Raw genomic sequence first — 23,703 nt, 5'->3', positions numbered from 1 at the left:
ATAGATATATGATAGGTAGATCTTTTGGAGTAAAATCTTGGTACATATAAGTAGGTATTTGGTTAGGTAGGAACATACTTACTAAGGCTGCTTGAAAGCGTTGCTTCCTAACAATGCTAATGTGTGTTGATCTAAGTACGTTAGTTTTTAAATAAAGTATACCGTTAATTAAGTGCATAATTAACTAATCTTTTGCGTTCCTTTTTTGTTGTACGTTTTGCGCTACGATCACGAGATCGAATATTTTGCAAACGCACACCAAGAGGAGGATTTGTTTGAAAATTGACTTAATTTTCAAATAAGTCCCGCGCGAAGGTATCGGTAAAGTAGCAATCTTAATTATCAAGTACGTAGAAGAGTCCCCATCTGTGGTCCGAGGAAACTATCGTTTGTCGATAACATAGAGGTTCGTGTCGCATTTGGGTAACAAAAGCCACGAAATAACGCAAATCCAGGATGAAATAAGCATTGGTCTAGGACAGGATGACGAAGAAAATACACCGAGGCAAATATACAACGTACGACATTTATTCTCTCATTTTCCTTAAATCGATATCATCCTACGTACGGGTAGATACAGAGGATCATATAAAGGTACATGAATTTCCATGAATTCTGAAAATTCGAGGAGATATATCAGCGTACCCTTACGACATCCCTTCTATTCCTCTCTGTCGTGTGCGTACAACTGTGTATGCGTGTGTGCGTATCTATACTTCGCTTCCGGCTGCACTAGCTCCTTTACTTCGGATTCATACTGTGTTGCATCTTTCTGCGCGTTTCAATCTTTCATTCGAACGACGTTTTCGCGTTTCTCTTGTCCACGAGTCTGTTTTCTTTTTCTGAATAAAACATTATCCGACAGGCGAGTAGTCGAACAAGAACAACAAGAACACGTTTCTGCACGGTGTCTCAAATATCGCAGCCATACGCACTGTACGTAATTCGTCAACTCATTAATAGAATTCGAACGACTAGTTTCGGAGCGTAGAAATTTAATTCAATTCATTCGACATATTCTCTGTTCTTCTATTTTCTAATTTCTCCCTTTTTTTTCTTTTTCTTTTCGTGCGATCGATGAATCTTTTGAATTCGAAATGTAACACGCGACGATCAGGGAACGTTCGATCAAACCGTGAGACCGTGAATCGGGATATTTACAGCATTTACGGCCGTGTTTCACGCGGAAAAACATGCCGACGACGCGGTCGAGAACAGTCGATGGACAACTATTCGCGACGAATCGAGAAATAATTCGAGCTAGTATAAGACCGATTTTCAAATTCGTATGGACTATGCCTAAATTTCAAACAAGCACTCATCGATCGTGTCCCATTTTCGAGGATATCGACGTCTCTGTTAAAAAGCGGCTCTCGCGATCCTCCCTCCATTCTCATCAATTCGAGGCGAAATTTTTGATAAAAGCACGCGGTAATTCGGAATGAAACGTTATCTATTTACCTTTCTTCTTTTTAACAATGACGAATAAAACTAATTGAACGCATTCTATGTACACATCGACGCACAGTCTCTGGTCCTACGTGAGTGTTATCACTCCACGCGATATGCCACGGGCTCGATTTCCTGTTAATTTCTTTCTTCGTTCATTCGCTCGTCTTTCCAATCGATACGGTAGCGGAGAGCTCACCCTCTACGGTTCAACAGCTTCGCAGCTCTTGGAGCTGACTCGCTGAGCAAGTTTTGCCGACGTTAAATGAAATTCAATATAAATGATATGTAAATCGAAGGCGACGCTTTAACACAGTACTACCCTTTTCCTTGGGAAATTTATTTCGAAGGAGTTTCTTCCGATACTATACACAGTATCATTTCAAGCTCTTAAGATCTTAAATGTCACGGGAAGACCGTGTCAATTTTCTTCTCCGAACCATCACTTTACTTACGTTATTCTACTCTCGAGTTAATAAGAAAATTATTGGGACAAAACCATTTCGTGTCTCGCCAATTACGTTCGAGAAACATATCGAGGCGCTGAAAGGCCGCAGAGGGGTTAAAGGTGCCGCGAAACCATAGAATCTTAGAGCAAGATCCAACAACGATCTTCTGTTTTATTTTACAATAGATAACGCGTTCGAGTTTCACGTTTTTCATTGCATCGATTCTCGAGCTTGACGACACCGGAGTTTGCAGATATTTCTTCCATTCTTTTAATGCCACTTATCAAATATTGTCATGGATTCTTCTTGCCTGCTTATTCCAAACGCCACTTCCGATAGACGAACGAAGAAATGGCCGACTTAACGCGCTAAAAGTCTCGACGCTCCTATTTCCTCTCAAGATCGTTCTAGACATTTTGAAATCGTAATATTTTTACAATCGTGCCGTCGTTTTTCAACTTTTCGCTTTTTACACTAACAGACAAGAGGAATCAACTTACGATGCGTTAAGGGCACTCGAAGGGTTGAACAGTATCCTGGAATTGAACGGCGTTAGGCCGTTACCGACAATTGCAGTCCCGTAGAAAAAATATTCGCTCGATTTCCTACTAAACTCTCTGCGCAGCGAAGTTACAGTTCGCGTTTGGTTGCGAAAGCGTAAAAGCTCTTACGTTAGCCTCACTTCTGGTATACCGGATAGTGTCAATTTACTGCACATTTCTCAACAACTTCGAACAGCTTAAACATCTTCGATAAGTAACTTCGAATATGTAGCAACTAATTAATCTCCGTGATAACTTTAGCGCCTTAGACTAGAATAGTTTTCTACGAATCCGACATTGGTAAAGCGCGTACGCAGGCATGTACGATCTTAAGTTGCTTTTTTTCCATTTTTGTTGGAAAATTTGGAAAAAGATCGAATGATAGAAGGTACTAGATTCTGAAGATCCGACATTAAATTTTGTACTCGAATTATCCCAATAAGCATATAATTTGTTCGTGAAATGGTGGAGTTTGTTCTTTAAATGATCTTAAAATGGTTGAAATATCGAACGATATATAATATTAGATCGTTAAATTCAATCTACGGTGAATTTTAGCGAAGGATGCATATAGTATCTCTTTATAAATGGCTGAGTTTTCAAGAGGAGAACTTGGAGATATATTTAATTATCGAATAGTACAACGTACCAGATCGTGAAGATTCAATATTGAATTTTGAGCTCGAATTATTCGAAGTTAAATATGGATACAGTTTCCTGTTTCTTGAACGACCGAGTTTGCGCGCATACTTCGAACCTAGCGTCCGATTTTTGTGGAAGGAAACTTCCATAGAAAATCTTTCTCTTTCAAGACTTTCATCTTGAGTTTTAGGATTCATTCTCCTCTCCGGTTTCAAGGAGTTGAAATAAAAATAAAATTCAAGAAGATGAGAGTTTCAGGGTGAATACCGCTATTGAGAAAATTGCTTTCGGAAATCCAAGCTAAATAAAGGGGAGAAGAAAAAAAAAAAAACAAAAAAAGAGGAATAGGAAAAGAAGAGGGCTTTCAATAAGAACCAGCGAACACGAAGTTTGGAAATTCGAGAATCGCCGTAGATCGATTTCGTCGGTTGATGGCCACCGAGAAAACTGGGGAAAGGGTTTAGAAGTTGTACTTTCTTTTTGTAAAAAAGGAATAAGAGCTTGTACAGTGTACAAGAAAAAAGGCTGTTTTAAAAAGGATCTTCTGTTCCTCTTCTAAAGTAACTTTTCTCGAGTTATTGATCTTTTTTTACACGCCCACGTACACTCGATAAATATGGCACACAAGAGTCATCAAGATTCAACGAGAGTCTACATCATATGATACAAGTTCTCTTCAAAAACTAGTAAACGAACACAGAACAAAAGAAAAAAGTATGGAGAAAGGATATAGAAAAAAGTAACAAATAGAATGAACGTAAAAGTAACAAAATCGCTGGCACAAATGACAGAATCGTAAGAGATGAAAAATAGCTATCTAATCGATCGATGATATGTCATCGATTAAACTGTAAATCAAAGAATAGCGCTGCTCGTAGTAGACGGCTTTGCAGACTTTGGTGCATCTTGGCAAGGGGCCAGAGAGTCGTTGGAAATTGCTCGGAGACTTCGCGTAGCCTATTGTCGACTGAACAGACTGGTACCCATTGGACGAGATCAAGGATCTATGGTAAAGCTTCGATCTATTTCATCGAGATGGTCCGTCGATTTGTTTCCATCAGGCCGTTCATTGTGATCAGGCCACCTCGGCGGTGCATCGTGGTCGTCGTGGAGGTGTTGGTTGGAGTCTGGGACGTTATCTCCGTGGTTGCACTCGTTGACGCTAGTCTCTTCTGCGAACGAAAGAGGAATTTTATAAATTGGAATATTTACCTTGCGAAACATAATTAGAGATTAGGAATCTTTTTGATTAAGCAAGTTAGATTTTACGATGAAGGGTGTGTCGTAATACAATTAGACACAGATAAACGTAATCAGTAAATGAATGATTAAGAACATAGAAGCGATAATTATGTGATAATATAATACCTATGTAATGAGATAAAATTAAGTGACGTAGATAACGCGCAATGTAATATGATACTATTCCTGATGCAATGTCAAAATGATGAGGAGATTTGAATCTCGTCGGTTGTGAAAATACGTGAGATACGAAGACCTTATACCGTAATTTAATTATCTGTTTTCGGTATAGACATTCTCTATCCTTCCCTCGACAAACGCTGTTTATTAAATGGAAACAAATTTTCCAAATCAGTTACTCTCCACCTCTACCTCTATCTCTATCACTTAAAGCACCATTCTCGCGTACATGGTCCTTACTGAATTCTTAGAGGATTCTTAGAAGGTTCTTAGAGGATTCTCAGAGGATTCTTATGGGATTTTTAGAGGATTCTTAAAGAATTCTTAGATTTGCATAAGCTCGAAAGATCCTGTCAATCGATTTACTAAGCCAACGATAACACGACATAGCAACCTCCTCGATCATCCATGCTTATTAATCTTGGTAATCTTCCCTGGAAAACAGAAAGGGGATCGATTTAAGGAACTCCTGGCCTATTCGTTTTCTTTTAGTCAATAGATGGACGTGATCCAGTTGTTCCAGTCAGGAATGTCCGGATCGGAAAGGAACGGCGCGAAACTTTATATTCGGCACGCCCCGCCGCGGCGAACTTTCGCAATCAGACCAGGGATCACGTAAGATCCGCGCCGGAAGGAAGGCATCGCTCACTTCCGGTCGGTGGGGTCAACCAAGTCCAGGCACGTTCTCGTCAACGGATCCCGGAAATTGCGGCACGTAAAAGCGTCGCGATGCCTCGGGATTACTTCCAATTCGAGTGTCTTTCGGCTTCCCCTTAAATAGCATAGCCCGATCACGATCTTCGTTTTATCGTACTCGACCGGTGCCCGTTCGTTAAAAAGCCGAGGAAGAATGGCTCCCGTTGTTTGACTCGCTTAAATTCCCCAGATCGTTTATTTGCCCATTGTAATTGCGTTCCATGGCTTCGATCTTTGCAACTTGCTGCGTCCTCTACGTCTTTATCGCCTCCCGTATAATCTCGGTTTTATACATCTGACCGAGTTTTATTCACAACTAGGAGAAATAAATTTTCATGAAGATCGTTTGCTTTGTGACAAGCGAGGTTAACTCGCCACGTTTGATCGCTGTGTGAAAATACTTTATACCAGGGTTGATAGCGTGTGTAGAACGTTTCTTCCAGTATAGAGCAATAAATGCAGTTTCATTGAGCACGAAAGTTTATTACGACGAAATTTATTCCAAGACACGAAATACGAGAACTCTGTTGGAAATACTTCTTTTGGCAGAGCTCAAACTGGCGGGAAATTATTCTATCATATCTGATTAACCTTCAAGAAATTTTAAACGTTGCTAAAAAGTCATAAAAAAAAGTTTTATTTATACCATGTATTCACCGACATTATGTAGAATAAAATATCGATATTGATATTATCTGTTTTATCATATCGTTAGGATTACTTAAAAACTTTAATTTTATTCACCTGATTTTATCTCTATATTTTTTTCTCTAATTTAAATATATGCAAGTGGTACAAGGTACCATCTTGGAATTAATTGGTCACATTCCTCCGCTAATTTTCGATCGAATGGCGGAAAGCGCGGCCATCGAGGACGGCTGGCAGAGTGGCGCGGGAAATTTAATAAAACGCAAATCGAGCTCACCTCGGCCTCGTTCTCTTTGTAGGGCCAGAAGTCAATTTGCCTGAGTGCTTCCAGCTGGTTCTCCAGCGGGTCGCTACTATTGCTTTTCGTCGAACCGCCTCGTAGCCCAGGATCCTTCTTCCACGCATAAATAGGTCGCTCCAGGCCCACTTGGATTTGATTAGCCGTTCGTTCCGCCTCGTCCGCGTGACCGTTTTCGTTCCTTGGGTCTTCTTCGTTCTTTCTCCATTCGTTTCCGGTGTACTTGGGCGAAGAAACCGCGGACACCGCGACGAACGCGTTTTTTGACTTTGACGAGGTTGCGTCGGCCGTGGTACCTGGTTTGGAGATCGGCATGGCGGTTACCCTGTGATAGGCGAATTGCTTCCATTTCGTGGGCCACGTGCCTGTCGAACTCGTCTTGCCGTAATTCCACTCATCGTTGATTTTCTGCTGCCACGGAGAGAGTTCGTTGCCCTTCCCGTTCCAACCATTCTGCTCGTTGGATTTTTTTGGCCAAGCATCCCCAGAATCTTCCTCTTTGACTTTCACAGGCCACGAATCTTCGTTGAACTTGGACCCGTTGTCGTTCGTCTTGGACGTCCAAGACTCGTTGGATTTCGTCGACCACGAGCCACTTCTCGTCGCCCACGAATTCTTGTCCCCCATTTTAGATATCCAAGAGGTAGATTCTGGCTTGGCTAACCACTCTCCTCCTTTCACCTTCCAGGAGTCGGAGTTGCTGCCCTTGGACGCCCAAGCGTTGTCTTTCGTTTTCGCGAACCACGAGCCTGGTTTGTTCGATTTCTCGGACCAAATTTCGGGCACGTTCGTCTTGTCGGGCCAGAGAGTTATACTGGATTTGTCCATCCACGAGTCGTTGGCTTTTTCAGGCCAAGATCCCTTGCTCGTCCACTTGGCTTCGGTGTTCGTTCTCCCGAGAGGTTTGCTCCACCTTCGAGAAGTATTCTCATCGGAAGGTTCCATCGCTTTGATCTGGTACGGCTTCCAAGTAGATTGGTCGGCCGCCATTACCCAGGCACCCACCGATTGGATCTTGGGCAAAGCAGCTTCATCCGTCCACGAGTTCTTCTCTTCGTATTTCCTTCTCCAAGCGCCAGAATCATCTCCTTGCATATTCTCGGTCTTCATCCAATCCTTAGAATTTTTCGAATTCGACAGCATCGTCCATGATTTCATCGACTCGCCGGATCTCGTCCTATAGTCGCTGAAATTGCTCCTATCGTCGTTCGATTTGTACCTGGAAGCTTCCGTCTGAGGCAGCTTCTCTTCCTTCGAGAACTCCTTCGACGAGAACAACCTGCTCTGTTTCTCGTCCTTCTGTTTTCTTTCTCTGTTTGACTTTTCGGCTTCTTCCTTCGACCAAGCACCGCTATTCTGCTTGTCTAAGCCCAATTTCTTTACCAAATCGGCGTTCGGGTTGTACGACTTTCCATTCTCGTCTTTCGGCCACGGCTTAGCGCCAGGAAGCTTATGAGGCCATGTAGCTGGATCAGACGTCAGGCTGTTCCAGGTTTTCATAGTTATTTGTGGTAACACGACTTTTTCCTTGCTCTCCTGTTTCATAGACGATTTATTAGGTTCAGAGCGATTTTTACCTTTCTCCCACACGCTGTTTGCCTGATCTCGATCGTATAGTTTCATGGGTCTTTCTCCTTGTTGCCACGAAGGTGCAACTTTCATAGGTTTTTCCACTGGCCAATTAGATCTGTCTCTGTTCCATGAATGTTGAGCTCGCTGCTGTTGCCACATTTTCTCGGCTTCAGCTTCCTGTTCAACGCCTTCTTCGTTGTCTAAAATGGGCCAATAATTCTGTTCAACTGGTAAAAAGCTGTCACGTTGCGACCAATACTTGGCGTTGTTCGAAGGTTGCCTCCAAGACCATTTCTCAGACGAAATAGGTAATAGAGGACGTTCCTCGTGTCTCCATGGTGGATTGTACCCGTACGACAGATCCGGCCAACTTTTGCTCAACGCGAAATCTCGAGATCTCGGCTCGTACTCCTGATCGGTAGAAAATCCATCAGACTGTACATTGAAGTCGCCTTGGTAGCCCTCCTCGCGTCTTCCTAGAAACTCTCGCGACGCCGGTGACAGCTGATTGTATCGTAGTCGGTGGTACGTTTCCGGTATGTCGTAGTCTGGAACACGTCCCGGGTCTGAAAGATCGAACACGCTCCAGCACTTTCGAAATAAGTGGTTAAAGGCATTCGAAACTTTTTGTTTAGAATGCGATAGAATCGACTTTGCTTACTAGTTTGCGAACTGTCTGGAAGATTTGTTGATACAGAGCGATGCAAAAGATCACCGAAGATCTTGGACGTTGAATCGAAAAATGCAATTCGTCGAATCGAATCTGGCGTAAATGATTCCGCCGCGTTTAGAAATCTTAATACTTTGAAGACCGAATTTTCTAGTAACCTGCGAGAAACTTGTTTTTTTATTCATTATCGAAAATAAGGAGCGATTGTTTCGAATAGTTTTATAAAGAAGACGTAATGCATTAAAGTTTGAGACCAAATTAAAAAAGATTGATAACAGATATATTTATAGTTAGTTAATTTCTAATTGACGAAGAATTTTGTCCACTGTGTGAAAATAAGATTCGCTAAAAGTTAAAAATTGTTTAATTCTAAATTGTAACATAGAAAGTAAAATAAACGTCACATCGCGAAACGTTATTTTGCATCGCTCTGTAAAGAAACGCGCAAAAATGGCCTGATTTAACCTTGGAACCCACCTGTAGGCCTGTCATACACGTTTGTGAACTCCCTATGTGGTTGAACGTGACCAGGCTGACGAGTTCCAATCTTGCCAAACCGCATCGGTCTTTGATTGCCAAGTTCACCAACCTCGTTCGCTAGAATTGGATTTCTATCGAAAGGGAAAGACTTGGTGTTGCTTTTCGACTTGTTCTGTTCGATCAACTCTCTGATAGAAGGCAAGCTTCTGGAATTCTGTGGAACAGAGTAACGCGGACTTGTGGTTTTTTCGGTTTCAGCCTGCAGATCTTGTTGCCAGGGTGGACCAAAGAGTCTCTCTGCTACCAGACGCCAGTGAACCGGAGTCGTTTGCCAGGGCGTTTCTGTGGTGGTCAACAACGGAGGCGTTGCTGGTACAGATGTTAAGGTGGTCGTGGAGAAACGATGCTTCGGTTTCTTCTTCTTCTTCAATTTCTTCCGCGACTTCCTCGAATCGTTTGAAGATTCGGAAGTGGTTGGAAATAGAGTAGAAGTGGACTCGTAGCTGCGTTTCGCTGCTGGATCCAACTCCTTCCTAGACAGTTTCAGCTCGTTCTCGGTGTTTGCTGTCGATAGAAGCAAAATAACGTCATTTTTACGGTGTGCAGGTTCCTTCGATTAAAATGGCTAAGTTTAATCCTTTAATTACGCGTATCTTCCTATAAATCGTTCCCTTCAAACGCAAAAAATGCTAAAGCGAAGTACGATAATCAATAAGCGGTTTTGAGATACAGCTTTCTACGAACGTTCACTCATTATGGGTTACGCTAACATACAAACAAATATTTATTTTGTAGAGGAAAGTATAGCACAGCTACAAGATTATAATTATTTGCAGAGTGAAGTAGTCATAAAGTATCTTATTTATTTTACTATATTCAAAGGCTGAAACGCTGATGAACGTCAGTCGCTGATAAACGGTTGCAGCATCTCAAAGTCGATAAAAATTTTAATATCATTGACGTTATCTATATGTAAAGGTTTAAGGTATGAATGTAAAATATGGTCAAACGATTTTCGCGGTAGGAAAATTTTGTCTCTAGAACACGCGGTATATTCGCATAGGTAGGTTCTTCATTCGCAGAGGCGAGCAGCGTCGAGCAACGTCGATTTATTTCTCATAAAAAGCACATCGCGATACGTCCACTCGAACCGAGTTCTCCCGCAGGCGGCGCTCATCCATCAGCGCGAGCAAATGGCCATTATTAAAGCGGCATTGTTCCTGTAATGGAGATTAAGATGGTTTCGCGCGCAAAGCGCTTTACCTACTGCTTGCCCTGGCTCCGATGCACGGACTAACTTGTTCCTGGATTATTCACTGTCTCCGTATACACTGCCCCACCATGCGTCACGCGTTAGTTAGGAAATTAAGAGACGGATTTTATATACGATCATTTCGAAAGAAACGGCCGAAACTCTTTGACTCTAATCCGTTTTTAAATCTCTTCGCTCTCTCCCTTTGACAAGGCGACAGGAATCGTTGAATTTCGTTTAAATATATATTTGAAGAAGTTGAAAAGCTTTGCGGAAAAAGAAGCCATAAAGCATGGTGTGTACGGTGAATCGAGTAAATTACTTTGGAAGTGTTTGAGTTGTAGCTTTTTAATATCGGCTACGTATGAATTGATAATTATAATTAAACTAATATTTGAGAAGAAATTGCATTTGATTATGGGTTATTCCTCGTGTAGTGCACGTGAAATTAGAAGTGGTTTTTCCGATTTTGAAATAGTTTATGCTCCAAATTCTGTCTTTTTTGTCCACTTGTATACTTCACTTAAGAATTTTTATCTTGAAATCTATTCATCGGATGAGAAGTTGCGCTGTTTTAATTTCAACGTGGACGATTCGATGTATTTAAATAAAATTCTTTTACGTTGATAAATTATTTTTCTAACGTTGAAAATTATAAACTAATTCTTTTGTTTGTAACTGACAAAAGTTCAGCGTCCAACAATTCGTTCTGCTAGTTTCTATAGTACCAGTTGTGAAAAATTTGTTCCACAAATGGCATTGACTCGGTACGGTCAAGAAAATCCATTCACGGTTCAATTCGACTTCATTCGAATTCATTCCCTTTGTTTCCGGGTAATCTCGTCGAAGCAACGCGAAATGGCAAGAGTACATCGTGGCGTGAAATGGGTTAACGTATTGTTCGCGTGCCAGGAAGTAATCGAATGAGTGAGACTCGGGGGTGTGGCGGTGGGTGAAAAAGAGTCGGTGGAAGCGGACGAAGAGAAAAGGGAAAATCCAAACGGAGAGGATTTCCCGCGGGCGAATTACATTGATTTCCACGTTATACAGATCGACTAATTGTCGGGAGGCAATTACACCGGGCAATAATGCAGACACTATTTCGTCTAATCGACCTATTGTGAGACTTTATTGGATTCTCCTTGGTCGACTCGAACGCGATTAGCAGCGAGGGTCTTCCCTTTTGCGACAACTTTTTCCTTTTAATAGCTTAACTGGACGAGAACACCTTGCAACTGTTCCCACTGAAATCTATTTACTCGGCAATGGCTTCTTACAGAAGGGTAGTCCTCTGTTTTGATTCTGAAATTGAATACCACGAACGAAGTACGAAATTGACCTATCATATTATGAGACTTCGTGTTGCACGAATAGAGAGCAGAGCTTAGCTTCTTTACGTTCTAATTTCTCTAAAAGTGGCTCTTGCGTCTATTTTTCTTATCAGCTATAACACTGTAACTTAGGGCTATCTAGAACTGCCATAGTCAAAAACTGTGGCTTTTACACATAGAATTACTTCTTATAAATTTCATATGCATTACGTGAAGCGTCGTACAAGTTAAAATTCGATATATCTTTCGCTTCATCTTCGTTGCTTTGGTGTAGAGATACTTGTATCATCCCGATTACAAACCTACAAATCTTCTACTACCACTAAATGATACAAGAAGTATTGGCATATATTTCTATAGAAGGAAATGAAATTAATTGAATTTGTCAAGAAGATAATATCTTTCTACATAACTTTTGTTTACATAGTTAACGAACGACCATCCTTGATAAACGATACATGATAGACGACCGTGACAAGGTTTGGCAACCACTCATCTCACATTTCAATGGTCTCATTGACGACACAACTCCTTTACCCTTATTCCCTGTTGCTAGATACAGGACGCGTCTTAAACGATAATTAACCGGGGAAGTTCATCGAGAGTCGCAACAGGTTTCTTCTTCTTCGGGAGACCACGAGCACGTTTGTAATAAAGTCTCGAGACGCAACTTTGTTGCGAAACTTGCCCGATCATCGTCCCTTGTCGCCTCGCGAGTAAACATTCAATCGATGAACCGGTTCGAATCACTTCCGCTTTGCTTTAACGCTACTCGTGATCGTGCAAACAATCGAATTTCGCTACACTCGCGAATCTTCGTTGGAAGCTTGTAGAAAGGCTAACGACGATCGTCGATGTTGGTGTGCCTCTTCGATGAAGGGTTAACGAGGACCGAACTATTCACCCAAATACCAATTTCAAACTATTCTGCCGCGGAATTCCTTCGCCTAGGTGCTTTTCAGCTTCTTGCCCTCGAGACACCCAAAGCGTTACTTACCAAGCAGTTTCTGCACCCGCTCCCATCGGCTTGGATTCTCAGCTATCTTCACCAAAAGTTCCAACAAGTTCTCCACCAGCGTGTCTTCTCGAGCCTACCCAACAATGCAACGATAATTAAATTATCCCATCAACTCTAGAATATGAGAGAGAAAGTAATAGAACGAGCAGACGTAGAGTAGCAGACATAAAGATGCATGCGCTCTCGTTCGTAAATGTTAGGGCAATCATGAACATTATATTAAATTATTAGTTTTGTCGTCTATATCTGTCGTGTCTTTTTTACATGGTATAAATGGTTTTATGTCGTATAAATGGCCTTCTTGTACTTTTCTATCTAATTCACCTTAAATTTTTTAACTATAGTTTAGGATAGACAATTGTTGAAAGTGGAACATCACTAGTTTAATTTCTGCAAATAGTTTCAACAAATCCTTGTTATGTTTGTACATTCAAATTTGTTAACATTCAATAATTTTATTGAAATAATATCTGATACTAAATAGATCTCACACTGTACAAATCTTGCATGCATACATAAGAACTAATGCATATTATTCGTATAACTTTACACGAATAGATGAAAATCAATACGTAATTAGTTTGCTACATTACATTACTGCAATCCCTGCAATTAATTTCAGCAAATTTTTCCTATGTATATATATTAGGTAAACCTTGCATGAATACAAAATTCTGATTGTTTAATCGTTTTCTTGATGATTTTCCTCAATTTTTTCGTATACCACTATTCGATGTTCTGATACTTGGGAATGACAGTATGCGCGCAATCTTAGATAAAGAAATCATGATAAAATAACGAACAGGAAACATCTTAAACGTATTTTCTCCGTACACTTTTTCCTGCACGACCTTTAAATTTTAATTTACGCTACTATTGCGAGACTGTATCTTTGCGCATTAACAGACATTGAGACCAGCAAACTCGTACAGACAAAATAGAACTCCTTGATGAAGTTGTTGAACGTCGGTAGTTTCTAAACCGTGACTCGACCAAGAGAGAATTTTTCTCGGTTCCCCGTGGAAACATGTTTTCCCCTCTCGCTTTTCCACTCGAACGTGTTTTGCAAAATATGCACGCACCGCTCGCCGCCGGAAATTCTCGTCGCTCAACGATCATTAACGACTCGACGGAGTCGTGAGCGCTCGTTGCGCGCCACGCTGCTCTCTTCATTTGGATCCACGGCTCTCCTGCCTTTTCTGGATCCTGTTCAATGTAAAATCACAAACCTGAATCGTGATTCACAACACAAGTGTCATTTTGCTTCCTTTCATGTCGAAACGTTGTCTAATCTGAACTTTTCGAAGAATTTCTTAATTTCAAAGTTGTTCTTCTTTCGAAATGCGCATTTTGACTGCTCGAATAGAGAAAATGAGAAAATTCATCTTTGTGTTTAAGTTAGACTCGTTCCATATTCTTCTCGATTTCTGGTACGATCGTATACTACGTCTCATAATTACGAAGCCGCTCTAAAATTGTCAAAACGTACTTGCATATTGGATATCTTGTAGCTTCCACGAACATTTTTAGATTCATCCGAAACTTTATCGATATAATCATAACAATAGCTAATGAAAATTCAAAATGTTTCGTATTGCACATAATATATTCATGAAAAGTTTCTGTAAGTTTTCGAAGACTTTCATAAGCTATTGTATCTATAAGAATAAAAAATGTTGCAATGGTTTCATAGACATGTCGTGCAATATATCAATAAAAAATTGAAGCGTTCCTTGGTTTTCTATATTTTCCAAATTAGTAGTTATATGGAGATCGACTAATTTTGCGCCTGCGGAAAAAATTTGAGTATCGTGGACGGAGCAACGACACAAGGGACTCGACTTCCGCTCTGGCGTTCCTCGTAATTTCCGTCGGAGGATTCCACGGACTCGTTACGCGTCCTCTCGCTGCGCACTCTCGAAAATTCCGGGCAAAAAGAGAGTAACGAAAACGATCGGAAGCCGAAAGGGGGACGAACGAAATCGTGGACAAAGGAGAGTGTAGATCGATCCTCTGGGGAGATTGTCTCACGTGGTCGATAAACGTTTTCGATGGTGTCGCCAGAAGGGACGGCCACTGTCGTGCTCTTCCGGATGCCGTGCTTCGTAATTTCCGCTCGAAACTCCTCCCTGGTATTTCGTGTCGAATATCTCCGACCGGTGGCGATAATCGTAAATCACGGGAATTAAGATTAACAGCTCCGTTTCGTGATCGCCGCCTCTATTGGGTCGCCGCTATAACAAGTATTTTATTTGCGCAAGTGCATCACGTCTATAGGCTTTTACATATTATGGTCGTTACAAGTATACGAGGAATGAATTTATCCTCTCGTGACGAGACTTGGACAAGTTAATGAATATAGGTAGATAGATACTATAAATTACACGGTTCAAATGTTATACGTAACGCTGTATTACGTAATTTCTATAAAAATCAGGAAATCCTGAAGATTATTCTCTAAATAGTTCATTCTAAATGTTTCTTTATTTTATTATATCATCGAAGGGCTTAAACATATCCGAATAATTGCTAGCCTTTCGATAGGATATGTGGATAATGTAATTACAGAATCGAAGATGGGAAGGAGTTAAATTAAACTTTTCTCATTTATTGGTAAAATTGACACTGTGGCACACGGGATTTCCTCAGAGTTAGTGAAAATTAATGTGATATTCTCTCCATTTCCATCGTTCGCAAGATCTCTGCCCCAGTTTTTTTTCCTTTCAATAACAAACCAGCGAGCCCTTCGCTTCTACACAGATGTTCCTACTTCTCGCCCCTTTGTGAAATAGAAACTTATGCGAACTCGAGTCTCACAGGCTGTCTTTGACAAAAATCATATGGATTTTCATTTGCACCGCTTTATCAGTATCCCCCAGAGCCAGATGTCGGTTTTATCTCTTCTATAGGATTCTCTGCATCCCTTCCTTCCCTTACCACGCTAAAACATATTTCTTTTCTCTCTTCATCGTACTTTGATTTTCATTGAATTCTTTAATAAAAGACGCCTAATAAAATCAGATATATATTCCTTCCCCTCGCTTTTCTCTAATAAAGCTCGACATATCTCTACCATTTTTAGCTGTTCTAAGTCCTGTTCCGTGAACGAAGATCCCCGAAGCTCCTCCTTCTGTTGTTGACTCCAACGGCGGTGACAGTCGAGAACGGCTGCTACTGCGACTGCTACTGCGATGGTTTGCGCGAAGCATATTGAATTATCCGTGAGAATGCCGCTCTTTGTGCGACCCACGCACTTGCACGATAAGTGCAGCAGGTATCTGCCGCGATAATAGCGGGCAAGAGCGCGAGACATCCTTGCAACGACGGAAGAATGCGCGCAATCTGCAAGGGCGCGCCTTTCAGCTCGAATTGCCTTCTACTTTCTTATTCGTTATCTGCCCTATGGAATGCTGGTAGTCCATGATTATGTTAGACAAGGATCCTGCTTTTATTTTTTAAATGTTATTGCGTCTCGTCGTGTAAAATTATCGTTAGAATTTTGTCAGAATCGTTCATGGGTTAGATAATTTCGTTAGAGGAAAAAAGATTATTTTATGTGAGAATACGATTTGTAATAGATGCCCGATATTACTTAATTTCAATTTGGTAGTGAGCGTGAAATGTTTCTCAATGATTGAATTATCTCTGCTTTCGTATCACCTCGATTATTTGACTTGCAGATCAGAAAAAATGTGTCTGTCCTTAGTGGCCGCGCTTCTATTTTCACGGGATGTCGTCTTATTCCCAACAATTATTGTATCGAAAGATTGTTTGATAAGAGATTTATAACTAAGACTCTTTAGAATCACCGAGCGCCCCCTTTGGACGCTCTTTTGTGAATCGTTGACTTTAGAAACAATATAAAAGTTAATTACGAAGTTAAGAAACGAGAGCAAATAGAATTTTCCGAAACACAGCGATTACAGGAGGGTTTCTCTTTGAAATAAAGAGAAAGCGAGAGATTTTTACGAGGATGTTCAAGTTCCACCAAAGAGGCACGACAAAAGCTCGGCTCTCGTTCGTGGATCCAATTGTCGCAGTAATCGCAGCACGGTGGCGAAGGAGTCGCTTTAAGAATATTGAATTAGTCGGGAGGATGTATTCTTTGTGCCAGAGTCGGACAGATGACAACGATGAAACGGAGACCCTGCCGATTCTCTAACTCGGCGCGCTGTCTCAAAGAAACTTAATTTCTTCCTGACTATTTTAGAGCTTTTGTGCATGAGAAATACCATCCTTGTCGCTGTTCTTCCGTTACAAGTGGAACATGCCAATCGTGTAAGAAGAGAACCGGTGAATTCTTTGTGGCTGTGTCATTCACTTATCTTGGCACGATAATGGAGAGGACGAGCAAGTACTACAAATGGCGCCAATTTCATTATCGAATAATTCTTCGGTTAATAACATTTTCGCTACTACCGACGCATGTATCGTATCTCTTTAATTACTCGAATTGAAATAATATTATTGGCGAAATTTGACGAGCCACCGGTTACAAATTATAAGAATGACAATTACAAACATCTTCGGAATTTACAATTATTTATTCTACCTCCTTCTGATAAATAAATTTACGTAATAAAATTTCCTTTTCGAGATGCACTTAAATAATGTGAATAAAAAGTGGAGTTAATCAGTTGGCCTTTTTAATGTGTTAAATCAATTGAAAGAATCGTATTGTTAGTTTATCTGCGAAAAAGATAGCAGCTTCTATACGAAAACAATTATTATTTCCGACGAGGTTTCCGCAGAATGGCGCACTGCAAGCAGAGAAAGGACACGTCCTCGAGGTCGTGATTCCGTTCCATTTTCGAAAGCAGCGGAGGATCGTTGTCTTTTGTGCGTGCGACAAGAACAAATAGCCTCGGCGTGTATCTCGAGCCACGGGAAAGAAAACAGGACATTGTATCTGCGCGATAAAAGAAAACTTGCCGATGGTTAACCGGCTTGAAAGCGGGACTGGCATTTATCATCGTGCCGCGTTTTATTTCCTCCACCCCCGATCGTTTCGCGACAACTTTCTCATTTGTATCTGACATGATTCGCGGCACGTTTCTTTCTACGAATAAATGTGCACCTATGTGCACGTTTTCCAAAAAGAAAGAAAAAAAAAAGACAGAGAAAGAACAAAAGAGAGGTAAGGGAACTGCAAGATTACTCATTTGAGAAACTATCTTAAGTCCAAAACTAATTTTCCCTGCGATCATTTGGAGAACAAATTAGAAACGACGTATATACTTTCGTAATTTAAAATTTAATCTCCGCTCAGTGGAAGAAGATTTCCCTAGTCCGAGACTTCACCGTACAGAAAGGCGAATCATTTTTCAAAAGACCCGACGACGTAATTGTAAACTGTTCGATTCACCGGGACGTCAGGTAATTTAAAGTTTGAAATGCAATCTTTGCGGCGGATCGCCAGGTTTGCTCGAACAGGTTCATCTAAAACCTAAAGTAAGAGGAAAATGATGAGTTGCAGCGACGTTCGTTATGAAGAAGACAGCTGTTTCGTTCTGAGGACAGTTAGCGATGCAAGAGGGGATGGATGGTGGTCGAGGGTGGGTTGTCTATTTGAATGATCGCGATGGGATCAAAGTCCGGCCGCAGGTAGCTGAAAAGACGCTTTGAGTACGAACAAAGCCACTCGCCGTTATTGGCCCGGGAACATGGTGCCTAACGGCTCGCAGGCCGGATTATTTATCGATTGCGGATACGCGCAGCCCTTTGAGATCGACGACGCCGAACGGCCACCGATGAATATTTCCTCTCCATTTTCCTCGCACTTCGTTCCACGCCTGTTTATTCGGTTTCAACGCTTCCGGCCTGTACGCTCGAATTCCCCGTCCCGTTTGAGCTTAAAATCTGTTCACGTTACACGTGCTATCCCGTGGAATGGTATAAATCAATTTCCATCACTTCTATTATGGAATTTTGTTAGGGACTTCCATTGCTTTCCATTCAATTATTTTTTCTTTTTGAAGCGATAAGTGGATTTAGTTTGCATAAACCATAAAGTATTAGAATATGAAAGCGCATAGTACGTTAAGGAGAGGTATGCCGTAAGGGTTAGACGTGTGCAGCAACGATGAGATTACGGCAGTTGAAGATGGTTTAAAATTTAGAAGTATAACTCTTCAATGTATTGGAATATATCGTAATGGATAAATTTTCAATAAGTTTAATCTTATTATCAACAGCAAAGTATGGAGGATAATCTTTTATTAAACAAAGATTCGTTGAAAAAGATAAAGTAGAGGAAGAATCGCTAGACACCAAAGAATCAACGCGTTCTGGCTATCAATTATTTAACGATTAATTATTAACACAGAAACTTTCGACTAAACTCACCCCCAGTTCCCGAAGTTTCTGGCGTTGCTCCTCTTCGTTCGCGTATTCCGTCAACAAATAGGATTTTAGATCCTTCAAAACTGTTTCTTGCCTCTTGTCCAACTTCTTTGGCCTGTTTACTTTCGATCCCGAGTATTGATTGTGTTCCACGATTTCACTTTTTCCATTCGATCTCTCCGAATGTCCTAGATCCTCCCACTCCACCGGCTGCAAGTAAAAAAAAAAAAAAAAGAGGTAGACTTTGTAGAAATCTTTCAACAGCAAGTGCATTAACTATCGTCAAAATATAATAGGGAAATTCCAATTTCTTTGGCAAAAGAGCTTTGAAATCTGACGTCACTTTTCCGATTCAAAGCTACTTCAAAGGACGTTTTCGAAAGAGGGTCCATTAATATCTCCGGCTTCGATCTCGTTCTAAATCCTTCTTCACGTTTAATTTCTTAAAAACCCTTCTCGCTAAAAGGAGGTAGGAAACTTTCCGCCTGAAACTTGGCGACAAAGCGAAGTGCAATATTCGGCATCCTCGTTATTGATAAAACTTCACTGGTCTACGAAATAAAGGTTGTAGTTACACTGTATTCATTTATTGACGAATTAACGTTCTGATCAATGGACAAAAATATAAAGACAATAAAAAGATACAGGTAAGAACAAGATGTAAAAAATTATAAATTTGCTGCATTGTCATTGAATGAAAGTGTCTCAGTGTTAAAATACAACATATAAAAATTGAATTATCACACTTTAACTTTTGTAAAATTTTGTCGTACAATTATTCGTTTCTAGTGTTTAATCGCAACCTAAGGAGAACGTGTCTACGTTATACAAAGTGACAATTTGGCTCACCTCGTTAGATTCGACGTTTCTTCGTTGAATCGTATCTGTTTCCTCGCTCAAACGATTCACTGGATCATCTGGTGGCACTAGACTCTTCGGCACCTGCGTCTCGTTACTTCCGATCAGGATTTCTTTCTGCGTGCTGAGTTCCTTTTTTACGGTCGGAACACGCTTTGTTTTCATGCGGTTACCCTCGCTGTGGTTAGAGTTCCGTTCCTTTTTGTACTTTAGCAGCTCGGCCACCTGAAATCGCACAAATTGCATATTCTCTTTTGGTATTCTTGGGAATATTAGAATAATGGAAAGAGAAAGAGAATAATCATAGACATCGTTCCTCGGTAATGCCGGGAAACGAGATTATTCCCAGAATGTGAATTCCTATGAATTTATGGGAAATTTGAAAATTGCAATTCCTCCCAGTGACGCAGGAGATTCTCGTAAAGAATGGATCGCGTCACCGCTATCGTAATAAATAGAAGCAAAGAGTATTCTGTCTTCAGGTAGAAAATGGAACTTACAGGAAAGTGAGATGTACGACACTATTACCTGCCAACGTTGCCATCGTCCTACCGAAAAAGAACGTACGAGTAGAATTTAAGAAACTATTCGACCCGTAACTACCGACTGACACTAGAGAGATGGCTGCAGATATTCTAAAATTTTCTTCGAACGCGCGAAAAAGTATTTAGAAAATGCATCGATATCCATTTCAACGTGTATAAATTATTTGAAAAAGAACTATAACGAGAAGAAGATTGTAGCAGCTCCATTTCAAGAATCTCTGAATTCTGTAACTAATAAGAATTCTTATAAATATAAACAAGTAAACCAATTCATCGTTAAAAATATGCATGAAAATGAGATTTTCTATGCACCAAGCTAATACAATTCGATCGAGACCAAGTTTGCCGAAGGTACCATTTTGAGAGCGTAGACGAAAGTTTCGTGAATACCCGTCATTCGCGAATTGTGCAACTGTTTGACTGGATGATTCGATTACCAACATGGAATAATATTATTAATACAGGTTTTCCCCAAGTAAAATTATATCGATTACGAACGTTTAATCGATCGACTTTATTCGATAACCCAACTGAAACTCTAATTTCGTTTCGTTTCGTTTCGACGAGTTTCGAGAGAAATAGAGACGAAAATAGGGAAATAGCGTAAATGCGATAAAAGCGTGGCTGTTGTTGTTGTCGACGAAAGAAATTGCGCGAAACCTGGTCGGGAAAAGCCGAAGACAGATACCATGACCCTTTTAAAATTTCAAGTGTCCTCTTAAGACGTTACAAATGGCTTTCCAATCGCGAAACAGCTCGGACCTTTGTCGATGCAAAGTACTTTCCGATAGTCGGACGAAACCGGTCCGCCCATACGTCTCCCGATAAACATTAGACGACAGCACGATCGCCGTTGCGCTAGAATCGCGTTCAAATCGAGTCTTTTTTCAACTTATATCGCCTTCTTTTTATCGCTTCTTGTCCGTTTCTTTTCGTTCTATCTCAAGCCGCGTATAAATCGAGTTGTTTTCCGTTTCCTCAATAAATCGAAGCTAAGATCTTGTTAAATCGAAGCTAAGATCTTGTTAAATCGATCTGTCATTAGAAAACAGCGGAGCTTCATTTATTGAAAAGAAATTGTAGTTTGTTTTCGATACATTGGATTTCTGTTGAATTTCAAATTGAAATGTTCAGGACGCATTGTTGAGGAAGAATCGCGCTTCCGTATACACGAAAGTTTGTCGCATTACGCAAACTGCACGACTTCTCTGTTTCATTTTCACCGAGCATACCGTGACTGTGGAATCGCAGAGCGGAAATTCAACGACCAGGGAGTCGAACGTGTCGAGTAACCGCGTCGAGTAACCGCAGCTAGCAGGATCAAGCACGAACATGGAATCGACGTTATCCTGGCGAATAGCCAGCTTAATCGTAAATAGAGCACGGAAACGAAGTAAGAAATGGGCCGGAGGTAGGTCAGGGTTGGGCCGTCGTCGGGTCAGGGTTTGCCGGGGCAAACCGTTCCAACGAAACAGTGGTCAAGGCTCGGTTACAATGTTTCTGCTGGAACCAGGTCATCGGTACAGCGCGCATGAAACGTCAGCGTCGCGTGGCCGCTCGATCAATTGAAATTCCCCGCTCGGTTACTCTCCGACAGAACGAAAGCTTTCCGATCGCGCTACGCCAGATGGTCCAATCTGCCAGAGCTTGGTGAAATTTCAATATACCCACCGGGATATATACCAATCCACGCGACCTGTATACGAGTGTCAAATTTACTCTGGAAACTCGCGGCTTAATCTGTCGTTTATGTCTGCTCGATTTTATATACCGTATTCTGGAAGCAAAGTCTTGTTAAAAATACATCGCCGTTCGAAACGAATGCTCTTTTCCCTGCGACTGTCTATCCTCGAAAAAAAAACGTTCACTTGAAAATGCTTCGTCTTTTCTTTTTGAAAAAAGCAGCACGATTTTGTCTAGCGAGACAAGCGGACACTTTAGGAGACACGGTTTCTCACAAATGAACATAAAAGAAGAGGCGAAAGAAAAGAAAAATAAGGGAGAGGAAAATACACATACCTCTTGGTCATACTTGTCGATAATTTCGTCGGTGATTGCCTCGTTCGATGCGACATCCTCGTCGGAACTGTTGACGGTGATCACCTCCCGCGAGTCAAAGTTCTTGGAACCGGAGGACGTCCCGTCGACCAACCCAGTGGACGCTGCCGTGGACGCGTTCGAATTCCTAGTGTCGTCCCTCGACATCGCCTCGTGCGACTCGGCTACAGCCTTGAGTTCGTCCTCGTACTCGTCCTCGCCCTCGTAATCCTTCTCCACCTGCTCGGTCTCGGTGCGTTCCACCCGCTCACGCTCGCCTCGCGAGTCAGGGCCAATCGCATCCTCCAGGGTGACGCTCGACACGCTCGCATTTCTTCTTTCAGGGCTGCTTGCAGCCTGAAATGGAGAAACAGAGAAACAGGTGGCGTGTTCTGGGTTCTTTTAGCATTTCTTGATAAGTAGCTCGATGTTAACTGACTTTATCGCGAAACGTTGCTAGTAGCTGAAATATTTCTTGGTAAATTTTAAGTTAGATAAGTTTAGGTAAGCTTTGGCAAGTTCTTAAGTTTTAGAATTTTAGAAGAAAAGTGTGTCGAATAAAATTTAACGGATACAATTTTTGGGGAAGGGATAAATATCATTTTATCGGCAATTGTTTTCCCTGTTGATGGCGAGAATAGCTTTTGAAATTGATGGTATATATTTTCTGGAATATTTCGAAAACTATTACAGATAAAGGAATTGTGTCAACAACGGACGAGTTTTGTGTTTTTGAGCGAACAATATTGCGTAAATAATCAATTTGCATATCGGTTCGCTGTTATTGTTACACGTGTGCGATGCGCACCTGATTCTTCGTACGAGATTGACGTCGTACAATACAGCTAAATGAAGTCTACTCTGATACGTTAGTCATATAACCAGTGTCTCATACACCTATAATAACTTTACGCGTACTAAAATAAAATTGCGCGGCACGTTGTATAAAATTGTTACGTTATAACAAAGGATGATAGGTAACTCTGAATTTTCTATATACAGCGTATACGAAACAGCGGATGCCCTATGGAAATTGCGAGTTATTCCAAAATGGAAATAATAATTTTTGTATTTAATTTTATTTCGCTCGTTTAATTGCTCCGTCTTAGCCAGCTACAAATTATTCCATTTTTCCCCGTCCCGCAATGAATGCGCGCAATTTATTTACGCGAATTGACCATCGCAAATCGTAAATTTCATACGTTGCGCGGCCGCTTTTATCAGGATCTTGACAATCGGTTGCTATTGAAACGCAATTTCAGTTCATATTCTTTTTTTTTTTGTTCCCGTTATTTTGCAGATGGACGCGATACATTTGTTTAATGGTAATGGATGTCTATTTATTTATTTGCTCATGGTTTATCGATAAGCCAGAGTCGATTGTACAACCACGTAAAAATTAATGGGAAATCGCGGTGTGAAACGATGCGTTCGATCGTTTTTGTTGCGAGA

At 41.0% G+C, this 23,703-nt stretch overlaps 1 protein-coding gene across 4 annotated transcripts in view; it reads right to left on the bottom strand.

The window, feature by feature from the left end:
• Positions 1 to 510: 510 nt before the first annotated feature.
• The window catches only part of LOC126921712 (uncharacterized), a 167,594-nt gene continuing 144,401 nt past the window's right edge, over positions 511 to 23,703 (bottom strand). For 3 of the 4 annotated variants that reach the window (XM_050733483.1, XM_050733485.1, XM_050733487.1), the window contains 7 exons: positions 22,234 to 22,608; positions 19,661 to 19,894; positions 18,815 to 19,021; positions 12,449 to 12,542; positions 8,866 to 9,432; positions 6,126 to 8,284; positions 511 to 4,254 (listed from right to left, as the gene is read on the bottom strand). In XM_050733483.1, coding sequence (XP_050589440.1) covers positions 4,105 to 4,254; positions 6,126 to 8,284; positions 8,866 to 9,432; positions 12,449 to 12,542; positions 18,815 to 19,021; positions 19,661 to 19,894; positions 22,234 to 22,608 — 3,786 coding nt within the window. In that variant the 3' untranslated portion in view covers positions 511 to 4,104. The remainder of the gene's footprint in view (positions 4,255 to 6,125; positions 8,285 to 8,865; positions 9,433 to 12,448; positions 12,543 to 18,814; positions 19,022 to 19,660; positions 19,895 to 22,233; positions 22,609 to 23,703) is intronic. The other variant, XM_050733484.1, reaches the window with a different exon arrangement.

This window comes from Bombus affinis, chromosome 11 (assembly GCF_024516045.1).
Source record: "Bombus affinis isolate iyBomAffi1 chromosome 11, iyBomAffi1.2, whole genome shotgun sequence".
Taxonomy (NCBI): Eukaryota; Metazoa; Arthropoda; class Insecta; order Hymenoptera; family Apidae; genus Bombus; species Bombus affinis.
The sequence above is the reverse complement of the archived record's forward strand: the minus strand, read 5'-3'. Positions and strand labels throughout refer to the sequence as shown.